This window comes from Oncorhynchus mykiss, chromosome 9 (genome assembly GCF_013265735.2).
Source record: "Oncorhynchus mykiss isolate Arlee chromosome 9, USDA_OmykA_1.1, whole genome shotgun sequence".
In the NCBI taxonomy this organism is placed as follows: Eukaryota; Metazoa; Chordata; class Actinopteri; order Salmoniformes; family Salmonidae; genus Oncorhynchus; species Oncorhynchus mykiss.
In genome coordinates, this window is record NC_048573.1 from 47,126,042 (window position 1) to 47,147,953 (window position 21,912).

The window sequence follows — 21,912 nt, forward strand, 5'->3', positions numbered from 1 at the left end:
CTGCATTCCCCATGGCTCTGTGCTAACCCCAGTGGATACTCCACTGGCCACACACCCACACTTAACCCCCTAAACGATTTGGCATGGGTCCGCCAACACGGCAGCAATAACATGGAATGCTACAGAAGCAAAGCAAAAAAAGGATATGAGACCCATTTCAGTTCTATTATAGTACTAATTTCTGTACTGTAGGTCACATACAGCCTACTGTAGTCAGACACTCTACTTGGTCAGACAGGTGTTAATTTAGCCATATCTGGCAGTAGCAAGGGTGAGTCACCAGGCACCGACTTCACGGTAGAAGCAATTGGTGGAGCCGGTGGCATTGGTTGCCCCTGGCAACAGCACCGAAAGCCAGTCCTGACCAGCGGAGTGCAAGGGATAATCCCAGAGGGCCGTGTGGCAATCCTCTTGGCTTGGTCAGAGCCCCTTACGTCGGATTTTGCCCGCTGCCCTCAATCCCCTTATGCACACACGGTGGGTAACACTGTGTGTCAGGGAGGAGTGAAACCACATTAACTAGTAGGGCCTAGACATGGAGTTGATCGGCTGTTCTTGTTGCCACGCGTTAGAATGCCATCGTTATTCTATTACAGTGACACAGACAACAGGTTGAGTAGTGCGCCGTAATCTAATCTGGCATGTTTCCAAATACATTTGTTTTATTTGAGGGAGGGTGGAATTAAGGGGAATTGCATAATGGCCGTAATACTAAATAAATTCTTACTGATTAGGCAAGGTAGCCGTCAAGACAGCAAAGATGTGAAACTAAATGTGCTGATGCAGGACAACAAGACACACTTTCACAGCTCTCCTGCAGATTGATCTTTGGAGGACATGCTACTTTCAACCTGTAGACTTAGGCCCCTCCTACAATAGTCATCCTAAGCTAGTCACACATGTTCTCTAAACCCCCAAAATAGCTAGGGCTAAGAAATTTTCATGACCTCTCTGACCTCCAGCAATTCTTGTACTAAAGGTGCCAAGCCACACCATTGTAGGCGCTTCCACAATCTCGGCAACCATTGGAAAACAGGTGCATCGCCATTAAGCTTTCCAAAACCAGTCACAGAAATAACCCTGTTAAAGGAGAGGTGCACAGACAATACACATGTCTAATTAGTGGTAGCCTAACCGAAGTCTTCATTGAGATGATTAAAGTATCAAGACGTAAAGTGGCATGAGAAGATACTAAATTGACCACTAGGTGCTTGAGGACACAACTAGACTTACCTGTTAAAAACTAACAATACCATATAAATCTCGTAATAGAATTCAAAAGGTATTGACCCTATCACTTTCCGTACATGTTTGCCCATGGAAGAAGTGGTCAGAACGTTAATTTCTGTACCATTTCCCTACCATAAAGCATCCATGTCTTCATCACTGGAAAATATGTTGAATTTGACATCATTTAAAAGCGTAAAACAGTTGTCAATTCTTATTACCTGAAAAAGTTTTTTTTTAAATATAAAAATGTAATTTAAATGTAATGTAAAACTGTTCTTGAAAACAGAGTGGGTGTCATTTCAATCATAGACATAAAATTAATAGAAGTGACCCATGCATTCAGACCACTGAAATGTTGATGGTACACCATTTCAATTTAAATGTTTACTTTTAATTAGTACCACAAAGGGTCCACCCACCGCAAAACATCAATTTAAAATGGTCATGTCTGTTCTATTATCTATATTTCTATGATTTCAATAGGTTTCATATGGAGTCTTGACAGTATCATTTAAAACAGATATTCCCATTCAAGCCAACATTCTCTGATGTGTGGACCTTCAACCAACTTTGTGGTACCACGCTGAAATAGAAAATATATTATTCCCATTTATCAGCCAAAACATGACACCCACCCTGTATTCAAGAGCACCGATGTAGGGTACAACACAAAAGCCTTAGATGATGTAAAACAGGTTAAGCTACAACATACAGTGCATTCAGAAAGTATTCAGACCCCTTGACCTTTTCCACATTTTGCTACGTTACAGCCTTATTCTAAAATTGATTAAATTGTATTTTTTTCTCCCTCAATCTAAATGTTTTTTGTACATTTTTACTTGCGTAAATCTCACATTTAGGTAAGTATTCAGCTCCTTTACTCAGTACTTTGTTGAAGAACCTTTGGCAGCGATTACAGCCTCGAGTATTCTTGGGTATGACACTACAAAGCTTGGCACGCCTGAATTTGGGGAGTTTCTCCTCTTCTCTGCAGATCCTCTCAATCTCTGTCAGTTTGGATGTGGAGCTTCGCTGCACAGTTGCTTTCAGGTCCCTGGTACAGGTTTTCATCAAGGATCTCTCTGTGCTTTGCTCCGTTCATCTCTCCCTCGATCCTGACTAGTCTCCCAGTCCCTGCCGCTGAAAAACAATTCCACAGCAGGATGCTGCCACCACCATGCTTCTCCAAACGTGATGCTTGGCATTCAGGCCAAAGAGTTCAATCTTGGTTTGATCAGACCAGAGAACCTTGTTTCTCATGGTCAGAGTCCTTTAGGTGCCTTTTGGCAAACTCCAAGCAGGCTGTCATGTGCCTTTTACTGAAGAGTGGCTTCTGTCTGGCCACTCTACCATAAAGGCCTGATTGGTGACATGCTGCAGAGATGGTTGTCCTTCTGAAAGGTTCTCCCATCTCCACAGAGGAACCCTTGAGCTCTGTCAGAGTGACCATCGGGTTCTTGGTCACCTCCCTGACCAAGGCCCTTCTCCCCCGATTTCTCAGTTTGGCAGGGTGGCCAGCTCTAGGAAGAGTCTTGGTGGTTCCCAACTTCTTCCATTTAAGAATGATGAAGGCCACTGTTCTTGGGGACCTTCAATGCTGCAGAAAAATGTTGGTACCCTTACCCAGATCTGTGCCTCAACACAATCCTTTCTCGGAGCTCTACGGACAATTATTTTAACCTCATGGCTTGGTTTTTGCTCTGACATGCACTGTCAACTGTGGGACCTTACATAGACAGGTGTGCGTCTTTCCAAATCATGTCCAGTCAATTAAATTTACAACAGGTGGACTCCAATCAAGTTGTCGAAACATCTCAAGGATGATCAATGGAAATAGGATGCACCAGAGCTCAATTTTGAGACTTATAACAAAGAGTCTGAGTACTTAAGTAAATAAGGTATCTTTTTTTATTTTAATAAATGTGCAACAATTTCTAAAAAACTGTTTTTCGCTTTGTCATTATGGGGTATTGTGTGTAGATTCGAGGAAGAAAGATGTAATCCATTTCAGAGTAATGATGTAAAGTAACAAAATGTGGAGGGCAAGGGGTCTGAATACTTTCCGAATGCACTGTATTTGAAATTAATATTTTTTCATTTAAACGTTTTTAGATAATTGACATTCAAGGTTAACCTTTCGCGTGTAGGGGGCAGTATTTTTGTTTTTGGCTAAAAAACATACCCATTTGAAACTGCCTATTTCTCAGCCCAGAACCTAGAATATGCATATAATTAGATCAGTCAGATTAGGATAGAAAACTCTAAAGTTTCCAAAACGGTAAAAATATTGCCTGTGAGTATAACAGAACTGATATTGCAGGCGAAAACCTGAGGAAAATCCAATCAGAAAGTTCCTCTTATTTTGAAACCTCTCTGTTCCTATGCATGCCTATCCTCCATTTAAAGAGATATCAAACCATATTCATTTATCTATGGCTTCCCCAAGGTGTCAACAGTCTTTAGACATAGTTTCAGGCTTTTATTTTGAAAAATGAGCGTGAAAGATCACATTGCGTAAGTGGATAGGTGGGGGCTCTCAGAGTAAAGCGGCCATTGTTTCTCCCGGTGTTATTGAAAAACCTACACACCCGGTTGATATATTATCCAATATATATTTTAAAAACAACCTGAGGATTGATTATAAAAAAAATTGACATGTTTCTGTGGACATTCTGGATATTATTTGGAATTTTCGTCTGTGTTGTGGTGACCGCTCTTTCCTGTGGATTTCTGAATATAACGCGACAAACAAACAGAGGTATTTTGGGTATAAAAATAATATTTATGGAACAAGAAGATTATCAAAGCATTAAGACCTAGCTACTTAATGCTTAGTGTACATAATGTTTTGTTATGCTATTGATAAACTTACACAAACGCTTGGATTGCTTTCGCTGTAAAGCATCATTTCAAAATCTGAGACGACAGGTGGATTAACAAAAGGCTAAGCTGTGTTTTGCAATATTGCACTTGTGATTCCATGAATATGAATATTTTTTTGTCATATTATTTGACTGTGGCGCTATGCTATTCAGCGGTTGCTGACGGAAATGTTCCCGCTAACGGGATGGGTAGCGTCAAGAAGTTAAAAAATACCATTTATATAAATTCTCTAGAAATATTCAAATAGTTTGACAACGCTGTTAGTAACCTTTTAAAATGATAATCACAACCGATGATCTTTTCCAGTGATAAAGACCATGCATGTCTCATGGTATGGTGGGGTATGTAAAACGGGTCAACTTTTAGCACCTTAATCTCATGAATGTTTGGGCATTCAGGTCCAAAAAGTAACTTTCTGAGCAGTTGTAGAAATGAGTAAATATGTAAGGTTTTGTTCAAATCAAAAGAGGTGCTGTCAAAAAGTGATTGAATTCAAATGGATTTACCCAGTTCTAAGGCTACTCCTGCCGCAAATAATACATGCTAACTAAGCTAGCAGTACTCCCCCCAGTCTAAGTCTTCTCCTATGGCAGACAAGCCTAGTTAGCTGGCATGCTAAGCTAGCAGTACTCACCCTGTAGGCCTTCTCCTGCATGTTGGTGTTGCTGAGCTTCAGGATAACATCAAATTTGATGGGCTTCACACTCATCCGGCCAGGCTTCTTGTTGAAGTCCACCTGATGGATGATCTAAACAACAAGCAATGAACACAAAATTAGTGCGTTCAGAAATCATGCAACATTTGCAAAGACATGACACAGATTACACAACGTGAAAACAGAACAGCGACAGTGCCCTCAAACAAAGCCAGACCTCCACATCATTTGGTTATCATTCCATGGCTTGTCTCATGGAAAAATCACTCAGACTCCTGACAATAGACAGATATGGCCAAAGTAAAGCTTAAAAAGGCATAGTATGTAAGTGTATATTTGTGTTTTTACCTATATTTTGTACATCTCACTGTGCGTGTTTAGGTGCGATAGATAGGCCTAGCCCTGTATATCATCTTGTGTTTTTACGTATTGCTGTGTGTGTGAGGTCGTTGGTACCAGGCGAGTGGAGCGCTCTTGGCCCAGTCTGTCTGTACAAACATCGGATGTGGTGGCGGTCTGCGGGGGAGCCAGGGGGGAAGTGGGAAGGCATGGGTCAACCCTGATACAGAGGGAGCCACTGGAGCAGGAAGCACCAAATCATATATACCACCCCCCTTGGAGAGACGCACGCACACACACGCACGAGTATGTGTGGTGTGCATGGACGTGTGTGTGTGTGTGTGTGTGTGTGTGTGTGTGTAGTCTGTGTTATTGTATATGGTGTGTGCGCGCATCTTAGTGAGTGTTGACCTCCTGCAGTAAGCTTCAGCGGGGGGGTCACCATGATGGTCTGGAGTGCGTACACGTGTGTGTAGTCTGACCAGAGCGATAAAGACATGGCTGTGGTTTACGCTCTGCTCCTAAAGCGCTCTGCAGACCACATCGTTTCTGCCTATGGCGCAGCCGTCCACCCACAGCAGACACAAACACACACGGAGGAGCATAACGTGGTTGGGTCTGCTGCTCCAATTAAAACCGTAGCAGCGAGCACCTCAGCCTCGCTTTTCTCTAATGAGGGGAACAGTAAAAGAGAAGACAGGAAATGGAGTGTGTCACAAATAAACACTGTGTGCTGCTAGGGGGTCTTGGAGTGAGTGTGTGTGTGCTGGGGTGGGGGGGTGAACGGCTGCGCTATAGGCAGAAAGGATGTGGTCTGCAGAGAGCTTTAGGAGCAGAGCGTAAACCACAGCCATGTCTTCATCGCTCTGGTCAAACCGTCCACACAACACGGTGACCACTCCCACAAGGCCAAGCGGTCGCTTCCATACTGCCGTTCTCACGCTAGCTTACCACTAGTGGTGCACGAGTCCCGGATATTTTGACTCTTGCTCGACTCCCAAAACAAGCTGAAACGGATGCGCGCACACACAAACACACCACCTCATTATAAAAGACTACATTTGCATTCTAGAGGATTGACAAGAGCTTGACGCTGCCCATTTGCCTATAAAAAGCCTACTTTGTTTGAATGTAGAAGGAATATTTCCGCTGTGTGCAGCCTTGACGGATCCCATGGGATGATGCGGCACACTCCACGCTGATAAGCCTATTCTTTGCCATGTTATAGCCCTATTCGGACGGGTATTACTAGAGACGTTGGTTGTCAATATTATCCAGGCATGTGTTATTCCAGAGGATGAGTCACATAGGATTCGTTTTTCTAAAACGGTCTCCTGTAATTCCACATTTTTTCCAAATTGAATCGCCTCTTATGTAGGCCTCATAATAGGCCACACACTGATAACTTGTGCTTGCCTGCCAAATGTATAGGGCTCCCCATAATATTTAAATTGATGAAGTGCGATCACAATCATTATTTTAGAGATCCATCCATGGTAGAAGTCCTTCCTAATAACAATGCCCCACATCCTGCCGATTTGAGCTGCTGAACCGTACTTTGCACTTGGCTATTTATGGATGAGAAAGTAAACTTGCCATTTTTCTAAAAGTTCAGCAGTGTGCGTTTGGTCTTCGGTCTGTTGCTTGTAGAACTGCTCAGCCTACACTGACTACCTCTGCTTTAGTGAACTAGTGCGAGACATTGCGAAATACAGCATTGCAATAGCTTAGGTCTTTCGATTACCGATGCAAAGGTCTGACGGTCTGACGGATGGCCGACATGCCTTGCTGTGCCCCTCCAGCTCTTGCTAGCTGGCTCTTTCTTTGTTGAGAAAGATGCAAGAGTGTATCCTCGAAGTAGACTACGAAATTCCGTTTACTCCGTTGCAAAAATACTGAATCTTAGGAGTCGATTCCTAGTGGGATCGAAGCTTGACACAGAAATGGGAGTCAACGGGCAAGGAATCTATTATTTTGGAGTTGACTCCCCAGCATAGGAGGCTAACACCCACTGACTGACAGACAGCGGATTTTTGGATTCGATTCTAGAGATCAGGGGTTGGAACCTGTTCAGAGAACAGAACCAAAACCTTTTTCAAAGCTAGTTAGGAATACTATAGTTACCACATTTCACATTGGATTTATTAACTACAAAAAAAGATAAGACGTGTTTTTAATTCTGGTGTCACTCTGCACACACAAGCTTGTTAGCTAGCTAGCTTCTTTGGTCCAATGTTAAGTCAACTATGAAGTTCAAAAACATTCAAAGTTACTCCATAGAAGCAGCTCCTCTACTAGGTATAATTCTGTGGGCCTAATTCAGATAATGCATGTCATCACAAGATGCCCAACACGTCAAGCCAAGCCTCCTCCACCCGCTCTCGTGCCAGACACTTGTCTTGCCATCATGCATGTAAACAACTCACTGAGCTATAACAAGTGCTCTCACGGGGCTACTTAGCTGGCTAGATGGGGGTGGCGCAAAGGGAATTTGACCCAGTCCCTGACAAACGGACAACCTGAACATCACATAGCGTATCACTACTTTGTAAACGGCCAGGTTTGAGTTTGAGGAACACCTTTTGAGTTTGAGGAACACCTTTTGCAAAGAGCAAATATAACGCACCAGTTTTCACAGGCTTCACTAAAGGGCTGTAACGTTACCAGAGTTGAACCTTTGCAGCACGGCACTTGCTGGCCATGGCTTGCCATATAAAATCAGTCAGGGGCATTCAGTTACAGTTTGATTGAACGTTAAAATGGGCAAAACGAGTGACCAAAGCGTGGTATGATAGTCAGTGCCAGGTGCACCGGTTCCAGCATCTTAGAAACGGACGGTCTTCAGAAATGACAGTGTCTAGGGTTTACCGAGAAGGACGCGACAAAGAAAAACATCCAGTCAGCGGCAGTCCTGTGGGAGAAAACAGCTTGTTGATGAGAGGTCAAAGGAGAATGGCAAGAATCACGCAAGCTAACAGGCGGGCCCACAAACAGGCAAATAAGAGCACAGTCCACGTCGATCTCTGAGCATCGATCCTCGTCACGGATGGGCTATTGCAGCAGACGACCACACCGGGTTCCACTCCCATCAGCTAAAAACAAGAGGAAACGGCTCCAGTGGGCACGCAGTCACCAACACTGGACAACTGAGGAGTGGAAAAACATTGCCTGAAACATGACAGTGAGTTCAGTTCACTTGAGAGGCCTGGTCAGTCCCCAGACCTCAACCCTATAGAGCATCTTCGGGATGAGATGGAATGGGCTGTTCGCAGCGCGAACGTACCATTCAATTGCCGGCTAATGGAAACTCTGACAAACACGCACACCACACGCACCAAACTGAAAACGTTGACAGTTTGGGACCTGCCCTAATAACAAAGGTGTCTAACATTTGACATTTACATTGTAGTCATTTAGCAGACGCTCTTCTCCAGAGCGAGTTACAGCTACTACATTCATCTAAAGATAGCTAGGTGAGACAACCACGTATCACATAGTAAGTCCACTTTCCCTCAATAAAGAAGCTATCAGCAAAGTCTGCTAGTAGGAAGAGACTAGTGCAGGGGTTAAGGTTGATGTCACAAACCACTCACATTTACTTCCACCCCCTCATCTTTCAGAAACTACTTTGTGTTTAGCTGTTGAGACCTACAGACTGTTTTCCACTGACACCTTACAAAATATTACAATGGAAACCACATTGTGTTTCCATTGGGTCTGTCGCCCAATGCTGTCCTCTCACCGTATTGCTCACATCTATTTAACCTTTTCTGATCTAGGCCACACAAGTGCTTACAGCAGGGGTGGCCAACCCTCATCCTAGTGAGCTACTGAGAATGCCCCTTTGTAAGTTAACATACCGGACTCAGCTGATCAAGGTCCTGGTTAGCGATGAACTAGTTCAGGCCTCTCCAACCTTGCAGGGTAGCCTAGTGGTTAGAGCGTTGGACTAGTAACCGGAAGGTTGCAAGTTCAAACCCCCGAGCTCCCTGAACAGGCAGTTAACCCACTGTTCCTAGGCAGTCATTGAAATAAGAATTTGTTCTTAACTGACTTGCCTAGTTAAATAAAGAAAAAAGGGAAAAAAAATGTAGGTTTTCACTCCAACCCCAGGTGTAACTAACCCTGTTCAGCTCATCAACCAGCTGATTATTAGAATCAGGTGTGCTAGATTAGGGTTGGAGTGAAAACCTACAGGACAGTAGCTCTCCAGGAACAGGAGTGGAGAGCCCTGAACTAGTTGAGCTACAGTAGGGTGTGGAGCCAAATCCTGCAGGATCCCTGTTCACAAAGAGTCAAATAGCAGGATCTATGATCAGGTCTTGCTGTCTTATTCATTATCAAGTAAAAAAAAGAAGACCTAACTGATCCCAGATCAGAACACTTTGTAAATATTGGCCCATGAGGGTTTGCTCTGGGAGGAGATGAGCACCTCTGGCAGGGGGTAAGGGGTCTTACCTCCAGTAGGAAGGGCAGAACGGGCACAAAGGTGTGGGTGCTGCCAGAGAGGAGGGTGAGGGCTCGCACACAGTGGATCCTCAAAGGGTAGTAGCGGGAAGTGGGTACCAACCTGCACAGTAAGACAGATAGAGAGTCACAACAACGGTCAACACTACCACCTGCTGGTGAAAGTGTGAAGTTAAACTTTTTGGTGCAGTTTCACAGAGAGATTAAGCCTAGTTGTGGACCAAATCTCCCCCCCCTTCAATATATATTCTCCATTGAGCATGCTTTTTAGTCTAGGCTTAGTCTGTGTCCGTTGTTATGTTATGTGATTGTATTTCAATTAAAAGACGGATAACCAATAGAAAATCTGCAGACCATAGGCTGGTCATATCATGCTAACTAGACATTCTACCCTAACAGAGGGTATACATACTAAATCACGTGTCATTGTTGATCTATACAACAACTAGGTGAAAAACAGATGGTTTATGTTAAACTTTCAGAAAAGAGATGCAGTATTCTCCTTCCCCATAGATCTGTGTGATATCCTGGTTGTGTGTTCTACAGTAGCAGAGCCCATGAAACAGTATGATCCCAAGTTAAGCCCATAGGTCTGTGTGCGTGTACCCACTTGATGGTGCCCACTATGACCTGGCACAGTGGGTAGATGAGGGGCTGCAGGACGTCGCTGGGGTGCAGGGTGCTGAGCACACGACACCACAGGTACAGGCAGTGGACAAACTGCCAGTTATACACCGACTGGTATGTCTCCTGCAGGGACCAAAAACACACACACCTTAAAGTACATCACATTTAACATCAGCACTGATCTACATGCAATTGCTGGTTGTTTCTAAATGATTACTGGGATACAGTTAGATGAGCAATGGTCTTGACCGGGTATTCCCAAACTGGGGTTCCCCAGGGCTACATTGCTGTCGGGGGTACGCCAAATAAAAATGTGATTCAAATTATTTTTTAAATGCATTTTTTTATTCACATTTTCAAACGGGGCTATACATTTAGGTGAGTTTTTCCCCCCTCGCCTGAGTAGCCTCGTTTCACTGCCAAAAATACAATGAAACCATCTAGTGTTCAGCGAAATAACAACAATATCAAATACAGGTAGCCTAGTTAAATAATTAACATTCAATCACATTAACTGTCATGCTCTCGCAGTAAACCTTCCCTCTTGCGCAGACATTTAGAAACATGACAATATGAAAAATAAGCCACAGGAGTTTTTTGAGCGAGAATAAAGACTACTTTCGAGTAGTAAGACATGTATTAAAGCAACAGATACCATTAATAAGAAGGGGCTAGAAATGTTTTATATGGTGAGCTACAGAGTGACTAAGACAGGCAAGCCCCATACTACTGTAGAGGACTTAATTCTTCCTGCTGCCGCAGATGATACGGCTGGGACAATGCTGGGGGAAAAAGGCAAAAAAAAAACTATAGACAATGCCTTCTTCAAACAACACTGTTTCACAATGCATCACTGACATGGCAGGAGATGTTTTGAAACAATTACTGCTTCGCATACAAGCCAGTGCGTCACAGCTGGATGAGTCAACAGACATGGCAGGCCTGGCACAGCTCCGAGTATATGGCCGTTATATTTATGGGGGTCAATAAACCTCTTGGGTAGAGGGCAGTATTTTGAAGTTTGGATGACAAACATGCCCAAAGTAAACTGCCTGTTACTCAGGCCCAGAAGCTAGGATATGTAAAACACTCTTAAGTTTCTAAATCTGTTAAAATAATGTCTGAGTATAACAGAACTGATATGGCAGGCGAAAACCAGGGGACAATCCATCCAGGAAGTGGATTTTTTTTGCGATTGAATGTCTGTTATGGGTTAGGGCCCAGATTGCAGTTCCTATGGCTTCCACTAGATGTCAACAGTCTTAGACATGCTTTCAGGCTTGTATTTTGAAAAACGAGGAGTAAAAACACCTTTTGGTCAGAGGACAAAGGATGAATGCAGAGCTGCTTTGCAGACAACCTGAGGATTAATTATAAACATTGTTTGACATGTTTCAACAAACTTTACTGGTACTATTGGGATGTATTCGTCTGCATGTTTTGACCACCCCAGTGGATTACTGAACAAAACACGCCAAGAAAACTGAGGTTTTGGGACATAAAGAGGGACTTTATTGAACAAAACAAACATTTATTGTGTAACAGGGAGTCTTGTTAGTTCAACCATATGAAGATCAAAGAGAATAATTTTATCGCTATTTCTGACTTTTGTAACTCCTCTACTTGGCTGGAAAATGTTTGTATGCTTTTGTAAGCGGGGCACTGTCCTCGGATAATTGCATGGTATGCTCTAGCCGTAAAGCCTTTTTGAAATCTGACACAGCGGCTGGATTAACAAGAAGTTCATCTTTCAAACCGATGTTTAACACTTGTATAGTATATTTTATGAATGTTTAATATGAGTATTTCTGTATTTTCAATTTGGTGCTCTGCAATTTCACCAGATGTTGGCCATCCAGTGCCTGCCCATAAGAAGTTAAGGAAGACATCCTCTTCTGAAAACCAGGACAACATGAGAAAATATTTTTAAAGTACTGGATAGCTTTGTGACATGAAATGGACTTTGGTGGTCAAGATGTGTTGGTATCTGTACTGATGGCGCAAAAAGCCATGATAGGGGGACATAGTGGAGTGGTAACGCACGTGCAATCAGTTGCTCCCAGTACACTGCAACATCCACCGAGAGGCTCTTGCTGCCAAGGGAATGCATGACAGCTTGAAAGACGTATTGGACACTACAGTGAAAATGGTTAACTTTGTTAAAGCAAGGCCCCTGAACTCTCGTGTATTTTCTGCACTATACAAGCGACCATGTAAGACTTTTACAACATAAGGGCAAAGTATAGACACGTTTTTTGGAATTGTGAGACGAGCTTAAAGTTCTTTAATTTTCACTTGTCTGAGTCTGACCCCTTGCACGATGACGAGTTTCTCACACGACTGGCCTATCTGGGTGATGTTTTTTCCCGCCTTAATGATCTGAATCTAGGATTACAGGGACTCTCCGCAACTATATTCAACGTGTGGGGTGGGACAAATTTGAGGGTATGATTAATAAGAAGTTGGAGCTCTTTTCGGTCTGCATTAACCTCTTGAATCTAGGGGGCAGTATTTTCATTTTTGGAAAAATAACGTCCCCAAAGTAAACGGCTATTTTGTCAGGACAAGATGCTAGAATATGCATATAATTGACAGCTTAGGATAGAAAATACTAAAGTTGCCAAAACTGTAAAAATATTGTCTGTGAGTATAACAGAAATGATATTACAGGCGAAAGCCTGAGAAAAATCCAAACAGGAAGGGACTCTTATTTAGAAGGCTCTGCGTTCCTATGCGTCCCTATTGAGCAGTGAATGAGAAATCAACCAGATTCCTTTTTCTATGGCTTCCCTAATGTGTGTGTCACAATACATAGTTTCAGGCTTTTATTTTGAAAAATGAGCCTGAACGTCAACATTGCGTCAGTGGTCAGCTGAAGTCTCTCAGAGTGTTTTGTGCGTAAAGGACAAATGCGGCCATTGTTTCTCTCTATCCTACTAAGAAGCCACCAGTCCCAGTTGATATATTATTGAATAGATATTTGAAAAACACCTTGAGGATTGATTATAAACAACGATTGCCACGTTTGTCGATATTATGGCGCTAATTTGGAATATTTTTCGTTGTAGTGACCGCAATTTCCGGTCGATTTCTCAGCCAAACGTGAAGAACAAACGGAGCTATTTCGCCTACAAAAATAATATTTTTGGAAAAAAGGAACATTTGCTATCTAACTGGGAGTCTCGTGAGGGAAAACATCTGAAGCTCATCAAAGGTAAACAATTTAATTTGATTTCTGATTTGTGACCAGGTTGCCTGCTGCTAGCTAGTAATAATGCTATGCTAGGCTATCGATAAACCCCAAATACTTGTCTTGCTTTGGCTGTAAAGCATATTTAGAAAATCTGAGATGACAGGGTGATTAACAAAAGGCTAAGCTGTGTTTCAATATATGTGACAAACTCACACTCATTCTATTGTTTAATAAAAGTATCATAGTGTGTGTGTGTGTGTGTGGTAGGCTTACAGTGATGGCAAAAAACATTTGAGAGTGCGCTGGTATGCAGCTGGAGGTTGAATGTTTGAAGGGATACGGGACTAGAAAAAAAGTTTGGGAACCACTGAGATAGACCAATATTGAAACACTTAGCTCCGATGTTAGAATATCACAGGCCAGTATAAAAACCTTTATAGGTCACATTATTCCTTCTATTATCATCATCATCATTAGCAGTACTTCCTGGTGTCCTACAACATAATTGCCTTATCCTCATTTTCAACATCCAGGGCCCGAAATTCCCCAGGCATCTCAGAGTGCTGATCTAGGATCAGATTCGCCTTTTAAAACATTATAAAGGGGGCACGTGATGCTAGATCAGCCCTTCTACTTGGAGACACTTAGTGATTTCAGGTGCTAGTGTATGAATGGATGTGCGACTAACTGCTAACCTTCTTCTTCATGGTCATGGCGTTCCTCAGGTGGATGGCCAGCTGGCGGATGTAGATGAAGCCGTGCTGGTAGGAGGCCTGTGTGTCCAGCGAGTACATCTCCGTCAGCGTCCGCTGCATGAAGTTGATCATAGGCAAAACGGTGGGCGACGTGAACTTGCAATTCTGCACGTACGAGATGTACATTTGCTGAGGAAAGAAAATTAGGTTAAAGGGTGTCCGAGTTCAGTTAAAAATATATTTTTTTAAATGTTCATTTTGGGGAGTTCCAACAGTTGTGCAGGCAACTTTACACCTTTCACTTTGTACTGCTATGTGCCACCTTTCAGGAATTTTTATGTGCAGACACTTGCCACTAACTGGGAAGCGATATTTGTTTAGCACTTTTAATGCAGATGTGGAGACATACACCTTACTTACTCACTCCTGGCGGGTATTAACTACCGTGGGTCAAATGAATGAAGCATTTTTCACCCACGATGGTCTCACCTCCCCAGAGGATGGAACAGAGAGACATAGAGAACATACCTTGAGGATGGGGTTGAGGTTGGTGTCTTGCTTCTGTCTGCAGATCTTGTTGAGGGCCAGGAAAGCCAGCACGCGGCTCGTCTCCTCCCCGGTGCTCCACTGCTTGATCAGTTGCTAGGGGGAAAAAAGGTGAGAGGTGGACTGTGAGAGCTAGCGTTGGGAATGGAGGACCCAGGTCCCAATAGCAAGGCTACCAGTCCAGAGCATAGTGTCGCTGTCGGAAGTCTTGCATCGTTAAAAGCTTTTTAGGAAATGACAGACAGTCATATTTGACCATTTATGAAAATACAATTATGAAATGTCAGTGCTACTACTTTCAATGAACGTAATAAAAAAAACTATACGGGGACAAAATGGAGTTACACGGTTCTAACAGTGGTAATAGGCCATTTCCTAGGAAGGGATCCTCCAGTGCCGCACAACACTGTTTATATATTCAGCCGATATTAATGTGGTTTCTCTCTGCAGGGTTATCATCCTTTGAACTAAATCAAAACGGCTTAACATTACAAAAACATTATTTGCCTAATTCCCCCGATGATCATCATGCAGTTTGGTCAGCCTACATATAGGTGTTGCTGTGGTAACTGGAAGTCACCTTGAGCAGGTGGCGACACTGTTTGGGGTTACACAGGTAGTAGGGAACCAGCTGGTTGGCGTGCCTCAGAACTGCACTGATGACGGTGGCCTCTGTGAGACATGACAAGAGCTGTGAACGGAGGAGGAGAGTTAAAGTTCCATTTATTTGCTGTTGTAAGTAAATTAAATGGATCTTCGATAAGAGTAAAAATGGTAGAAACATTTTAAAAACACTAGGGTACATCCAACACAAATACTGTATGCAGGAAAAGGGAAAGGTAACAGTGACAATTCAGACAAGAGGGGAGAGGGAGGATGAAATAAATAGCGGGACAAACCTGAACGATCCCACTGAGATACATCCTGATGTCCACCTGGTACTTCTGCCACTTAGGACTGGAAGATGGAAGCACTGGCCTGAAGATGAGAAAATGAGAGAGGAAAGCCCGAAATGGATAAATGGATTAGAGGTTGACCGATTAATCGGAATGGACGATTAATTAGGGCCGATTTCAAGTTTTCATAATCGGAAATGGGTATTTTTGGGCGCCGATTTTGCGGTTTTTAAATATATACCTTTATTTAATTAGGCAAGTCCATTAAGAACACATTCTTACTTTCAACGACGGTGGGTTAACTGCCTTGTTCAGGGGCAGAACGACAGATTTTCACCGTGTCAGCTCGGGGGATCCAATCTTGCAAACTTAGTTAACTAGTCCAACGCTATAACCACCTGCCTCTCGTTGCACTCCACAAGGAGACTGACTGCCTGTTACGCGAATGCAGTAGAAGCCAAGGTAAGTTGCTAGCTAGCATTAAACTTATCTTATAAAAAACTATCAATCAATCATAATCACTAGTTAACTACACATGGTTGATGAGATTACTGGTTTATCTAGCGTGTCCTGCGTTGCATATAATCGATGCAACGCTGGGGGATGATTTAACAAAAGCGCATTTGCGCAAAAAGAACAATCGTTGGACGACTGTACTTAACCATAAACACCAATGCCTTTCTTAAAATCAATACTCAGAAGTATATATTTTTAAACCTGCATATTTAGCTAAAAGAAATCCAGGTTAGCAGGCAATATTAACCAGGTGAAATTGTGTCACTTTTCTTGAATTCATTGCACACAGAGTCAGGGTTTATGCAACAGTTTGGCCAGCCTGGCTCATTGCGAACTACTTTGCCAGAATTTTACGTAATTATGACGTAACATTGAACGGTTCTGTATTTAACTGAAATAATACATGTTTTGTTTTCGAAATGATTGTGTCCGGATTTAACCATATTAAATTACCAAAGGCTCGTATTTCTGTGTTACTATGTTATAATTAAGTCTATGATTTGTTAGAGCAGTCTGACTGAGCGATGGTAGGCAGCAGCAGGCTCGTAAGCATTCATTCAAACAGCACTTTTGTCCGTTTTGCCAGCAGCTCTTCGCAAGCACAGCGCTGTTTGACTTCAAGCCTATCAGCCAAATGGCTGGTGTAACCGATGTGAAATGGCTAGCTAGTTAGCGGGGTTCAACCGTCACTCGCGCTGAGACTTGGAGTAGTTATTCCCCTTGCTCTGCAAGGGCCGCGGCTTTTGTGGAGCGATGGGTAACGCTGCTTCAAGTGTGGCTGTTGTCGATGTGTGCCTGGTTCGAGCCCAGGTAGGGGCGAGGAGAGGGACGGAAGTTATACTGTTACACTGGCAATACTATAGTGCCTACAAGAACATCCAATAGTCAAAGGTATATGAAATACAAATGGTAGAGAGAAATAGTCCTATAATTCCTATAATAACTACAACCTAAAACCTCTTACCTTGGAATATTGAAGTCTCATGTTAAAAGGAACCACCAACATTCATATGTTTCATATGTTCTCAGCAAGGAACTCAAACATTAGCTTTTTTACAAGGTACATATAGTACTTCTACTCCAACACTTTGTTTTTGCATTATTTAAACCAAATTGAACATGTTTCTTTATTTATTTGAGGCTAAATGGATTTTTATTGATGTATTATATTAAGTTAAAATAAGTGTTCATTCAGTATTGTTGTAATTGTCATTATTACAAATAATTGTTAAAAAAAAATATATATATATATATATATTATTCTTTTTTTTTTAATAAATCGGCCGTTTAATCGGTATCAGCGTTGAAAAATCATAATCGGTCTACCTCTAAAATGGATACACCTAAAACAAATTAAATCACTTTGGCACAAATAATAAAATACATTGGCTCGTTGGTTAATCAGGTTAGCAATTTTTCTACTCAAAACTAAGCATCAGGGAAATGGTTAAAGCTTATGTAAAGAAGAAAGGTCTCCATTTATTACTTCTTCTGGTCTTTATCTGGCTTTAGGTTGAGCATCCTCTGCAGAGCCACGTACACGTCTCGGATACAGAACAGGACCAAGGCGTTGAACACTATTGGAAAACACACACACACCAAATTATATCATCGTCCTTGGGGCTAAAGTATGTTGACACTACTAAATACACACTCATGGAGGGTATGATCCCTACCTGAACTGTCGGCCACTTTGTATCGACACGGATCTCCCCCTTCTCCTTTGGTGGTCGCCACGGCAGCCTTGAAGGCCTGTGTGATCTCTCTGAAGAGGCGAGGTGTAGGCTCATCCTGAAGACAAAAGGATGGGAGGCAAGAAAATATACAAGAATGAAGGGCAAAAGCACTGGTATTGTGGTACAGTAGAAACAAAAGCCTCTTGACCTCATATAATAATATGTTTTTCCTTTCTAATTAATGCTGCCTGGTAGGCATAGTTTTTTAATCACGACACTCATGGGATGGTAGTTAACCCAGAGGTTTGAGAGGTGGAAGATGGGACAAAGCCCTATTCTATTTGCAGAGACAAAATATGCATAAAATGTTGGTTATTGAAAAGGGCCATTATGCAACCGGCATCCCGGCGTAGTCTGTTTATAATGACTACACCCAAAGTCTGGTAGAGGAAAAAGGTTGAGGTCTATGCTCGGTGGATAGTCTGTAGGTAAGTCTAACCTTGATTGCGGCTTGCCACTCGTCAACCATTTTCTCTGTGACTTTGATGGCCTCTGCGGTCTTCTTGGATTTCTTGGTGGACTCTCCTTGTTCCTCATCATCATCAGAACTGGCCTCCTACAGTCACACATAACCTTAAAGTTAACATTCTGAAAAATGTAAATGGCATTATAGAGACAAAGAAAACATGCTAAGGAATATAAATTAACGAATACATGTTGAGTGTAAAATCCGCATCCCCTCAAATTGGACAGTTACAAGTGTAAAATTAGATGTTCCTCTCTAATGCTGCTGGTTTAGTCAAGCATAGGCTACCCTTTTAGATCAGGAATCTCACTCTATAGTCACTCTATACATCATTTGATTTACGGTTTCAGATCATTAAACATTTGTCAAAATCAAAGCCCTGGTACCTCCAGTTGTTTGGGCAGCGTGTGGTACTTCCGCTCTTCCTCATCCTCGGAGCTGTCGGTGTCGTCAAAGTTGAGCAGGGTCTGGTCGTTCTTCTGCAAAAACTTATAGAACTCTGGATCTTTACTTTTTAGCCTTGATAGCGAGTCTTTGTGCTGAGAAGCCTTGCCTTTCTTTTTGTCATCACCCCTGCAAGACAGGACATACTCATTTATTAAATAACATTCGACCAGGTGACCTGGGAGGACATTTGTATTTTTAGGGTATACTAAAAGTATCTGGGGCAGACACTGACTGAAGAAGTGAGAGACACTTACTTGTCTTGAGCTGCGGATTGCCCTGCTTTCTTCTTCGATTTCTGTCCATTCCGGGTAGGAGTGTCATCCTCAGAATCAGTCTCACCTGCCGAGTCAAAGCCAGATATCAGGAACTCGTCCACACTGAGGTCCTCCAACTTCCTGCAACATAGAAACAATAAACAGCCAATTTAGCAAACATTAAGATATTTAAATTACAAAGTCAAATATCAGTTACTTAGCTATATTTAAACAAGCTAGCGAGTTTTATCAGATACGTTACAAGTCTCTCTGCAGTGACAATGATGGCGAGTAAAGTTAGTTTAGTTGGCTAAATTAGCTAGTTAGTTGGATCCGTTTAACAGTACATTTCAATAAACCATGCCAAAACAAACTTGAAAACTGAACAGGGGAAGTAACATGTTACTCACTCACTCACTCACTCACTCACTCACTCACTCACTCACTCACTCACTCAACTAACTTGGTTAGCGAGCATGCCAACCATTTCTAACCAAGCTAACTATTAGCAAAGGCTAACGATTATTTAAAGTGCGCTATCAACTCCACTTGTAACATTCCAAGGCAAATAAACAACGACACAAAACACTAGACATGTACAATATACAAAGAAACTCGCTACATTGTTATTTCATAGAAAAAATGTGTTCAGTACCCATATTTCACTGTGAGCAATTTACCTTTTGCTTTTCTGTTTTCCTGCCATGCTGGATCAAAAATGTGACTACCAATTATTTTCCCACAATGCAATGGTGTTAGGCTGAAGGGGCGTTCCAGATCTCCTTTTTTTTAATGTCGCGAGGCACACCAGCGTCAAAATTGCTCGAGACAGATAGTTTGATGACCATACACGCAAGATTAATTTACCTGTGACCTGAAGAGTTTGTGGAAAAGAAAGACAGTTCTGGTGGGCAGGAGATGCTGGTGCAAACACTGATCGTCACAGCGGAGCTCTGTGTGACTCCGATGAGTCTCGCACACATGTACAGGTGGCAAGGTGGACACGCTCCTGTTGAAAAGACAATGGCGCGATATGTAATTTTGGGATACAACATATGTGTGGTCTACCCTGAGTACAAGATCAAATGGTAACAGAGGTGGTTTGGTGACCACACTTGGGTTATTATTATACCTTGCATCAGTTGCCTGCTTTGACCTGGAGAGTTGTATTGACTGCTCCCCTAGTCGATACATTTATATTTCTTCAAGGTGGGCCGATTTAAGTACTGTCCCTTGTATGTGAATTTCAGTTTGGAGTCCCGTAGGTGAAATCTGGGCATGCCACGGTGACCATTTAATTGGGCCGATGTAAATTGTAAGTCGTCTTGTGTGGTGGAAACTGTCGTGGTGTCAGGAGGCTCGGATGTATTAATATTCAGGTATAGTTTAGCAGGTTTATGCGCTCCTCTGGCATGAGATCCGGGTTTGCAACCCACTGGTCGTTCACATTGTTTGTATCGTATGAATGTGGTTCTTGAAGCATTAAATGATTCCCCAGTCATTGTGAGATTGATAATCTGCGTATGGTGACAACAAAACGACCTCGAACGCCACCATTCTGACGCATGTAATGTGACGTTACAACTAAAATGTGTTAGCAAATCCAGTAGATTTTGCAGAGGTTGTTCATCAAAATATATTTTGTATTCAGTTTCTCAATCGTTATCATGAGCAATAGCACAACATGTATCAGTTTACTTTGTGTTTTTTTTTGTAAAAATATAAATACGGGTTTAAAATGCACATAGCTAACGTTAACTAGTTTCCCCTTTCAGGCTAAGTAACATTACTTTTCGGTGTCATTTGTGTGTGCAGCGGTATACTGTAACCTTCTAGATAAAACGCATTGTTTTGATGCGACATGGGATGTTGAAGTGATCATTAACAATTCAAGAATGATAAATTGAATCTCTTACATGCTGCACTTTTTGGACTACACCATAGTGTTGGGTTAGCGAGTAACTGCAAAAGGTTACAAATAGAAATACATTTGTGCTGTCCTTGCGACACAGACGACAGCTGGTGAGTCTTGATTGCAAGCTAACTATCTGAATCCCAACATCGCCATGTAATTTGTCAAGGCGGCCGGTGTCTGGCTAGCTAGGTAAGAAGATAGCTATTGCAACAATATCGATGCTAGTTATGCTTTAGCCACAGATGAAAGGAGAAACCTTTAGCTAGCCATCTGGAAGACTGTAGTCTAGTTTCTTTAATGTTAATCTCGTGGGAAACCAGACTCGTTTCTGTTGGAACGTGATCTTGACAAATCGGATCGGACGTCCTGATTGCGTCACTGGTCTATCGAAGTTCTTGTCTGTCTAGACCAGTGGTGTTCAAAGTTGGGGTCGCGGGGGAAGTGCAGTGGGGTCAGCGAAACAAAAAATAGTACATCTTATTTTATGGGACAATATACAAACGTTTTTGAGAAAGATGAATTCGAAAAATACAATTTTATTGAGTCATTTGTTTTGTTTTAATTTTGTTAAGAGCTAAGTGTAATGAATTGAATCAAGTCATATCAAATTGTATTTGTCACGTGCTTCGAATACAACAGGTGTGTGTAGACCTTACAGTGAAATGTTTACTTACAGGCTCCAACCAATAGTGCAAAAAGGTATTAGGTGAACAATAGGTAAGTAAATAAATAAAACAACAGTAAAAAGACAGTGGAAAGTAACAGTAGCGATGCTATATTCCGACACCGGTTAGTCAGGCTGATTGAGGTGCATGTAGAAATGATTAAAGTGACTATGCATATATGATGAACAGAGAGTTTCAGTAGCGTAATAGAGGGGTTGGTGAGACACTGCAGATAGCCCGGTAGTACATCTTGGTCGGCACTGGTTGGTCTGGCCAATTGAAATAGTATGTACATTTTTTTTTTTTTTTTTACCTTTATTTAGCTAGGCAAGTCAGTTAAGAACAAATTCTTATTTTCAATGACGGCCTAGGAACAGTTGAG

The 21,912-nt window shown here is 42.2% G+C and overlaps 1 protein-coding gene across 4 annotated transcripts in view; it reads right to left on the reverse strand.

Moving 5' to 3' along the window:
• noc2l (NOC2-like nucleolar associated transcriptional repressor) overlaps positions 1–19,744 on the reverse strand; it is a 31,616-nt gene extending 11,872 nt beyond the window's left edge. For all 4 annotated transcript variants that reach the window (XM_036988171.1, XM_036988169.1, XM_036988168.1 and 1 more), the window contains exons 1-13: positions 19,631–19,744; positions 18,951–19,091; positions 18,636–18,822; positions 18,223–18,339; positions 17,724–17,838; positions 17,534–17,624; positions 15,535–15,613; positions 15,216–15,326; positions 14,618–14,731; positions 14,090–14,278; positions 10,185–10,324; positions 9,566–9,677; positions 4,748–4,861 (exon numbers count right to left, since the gene is read on the reverse strand). In XM_036988171.1, the coding sequence (XP_036844066.1) occupies positions 4,748–4,861; positions 9,566–9,677; positions 10,185–10,324; positions 14,090–14,278; positions 14,618–14,731; positions 15,216–15,326; positions 15,535–15,613; positions 17,534–17,624; positions 17,724–17,838; positions 18,223–18,339; positions 18,636–18,822; positions 18,951–19,091; positions 19,631–19,656 (1,536 nt within the window). In that variant the 5' untranslated portion in view covers positions 19,657–19,744. The remainder of the gene's footprint in view (positions 1–4,747; positions 4,862–9,565; positions 9,678–10,184; positions 10,325–14,089; positions 14,279–14,617; positions 14,732–15,215; positions 15,327–15,534; positions 15,614–17,533; positions 17,625–17,723; positions 17,839–18,222; positions 18,340–18,635; positions 18,823–18,950; positions 19,092–19,630) is intronic.
• Between the last annotated feature and the right edge of the window lie 2,168 nt (positions 19,745–21,912).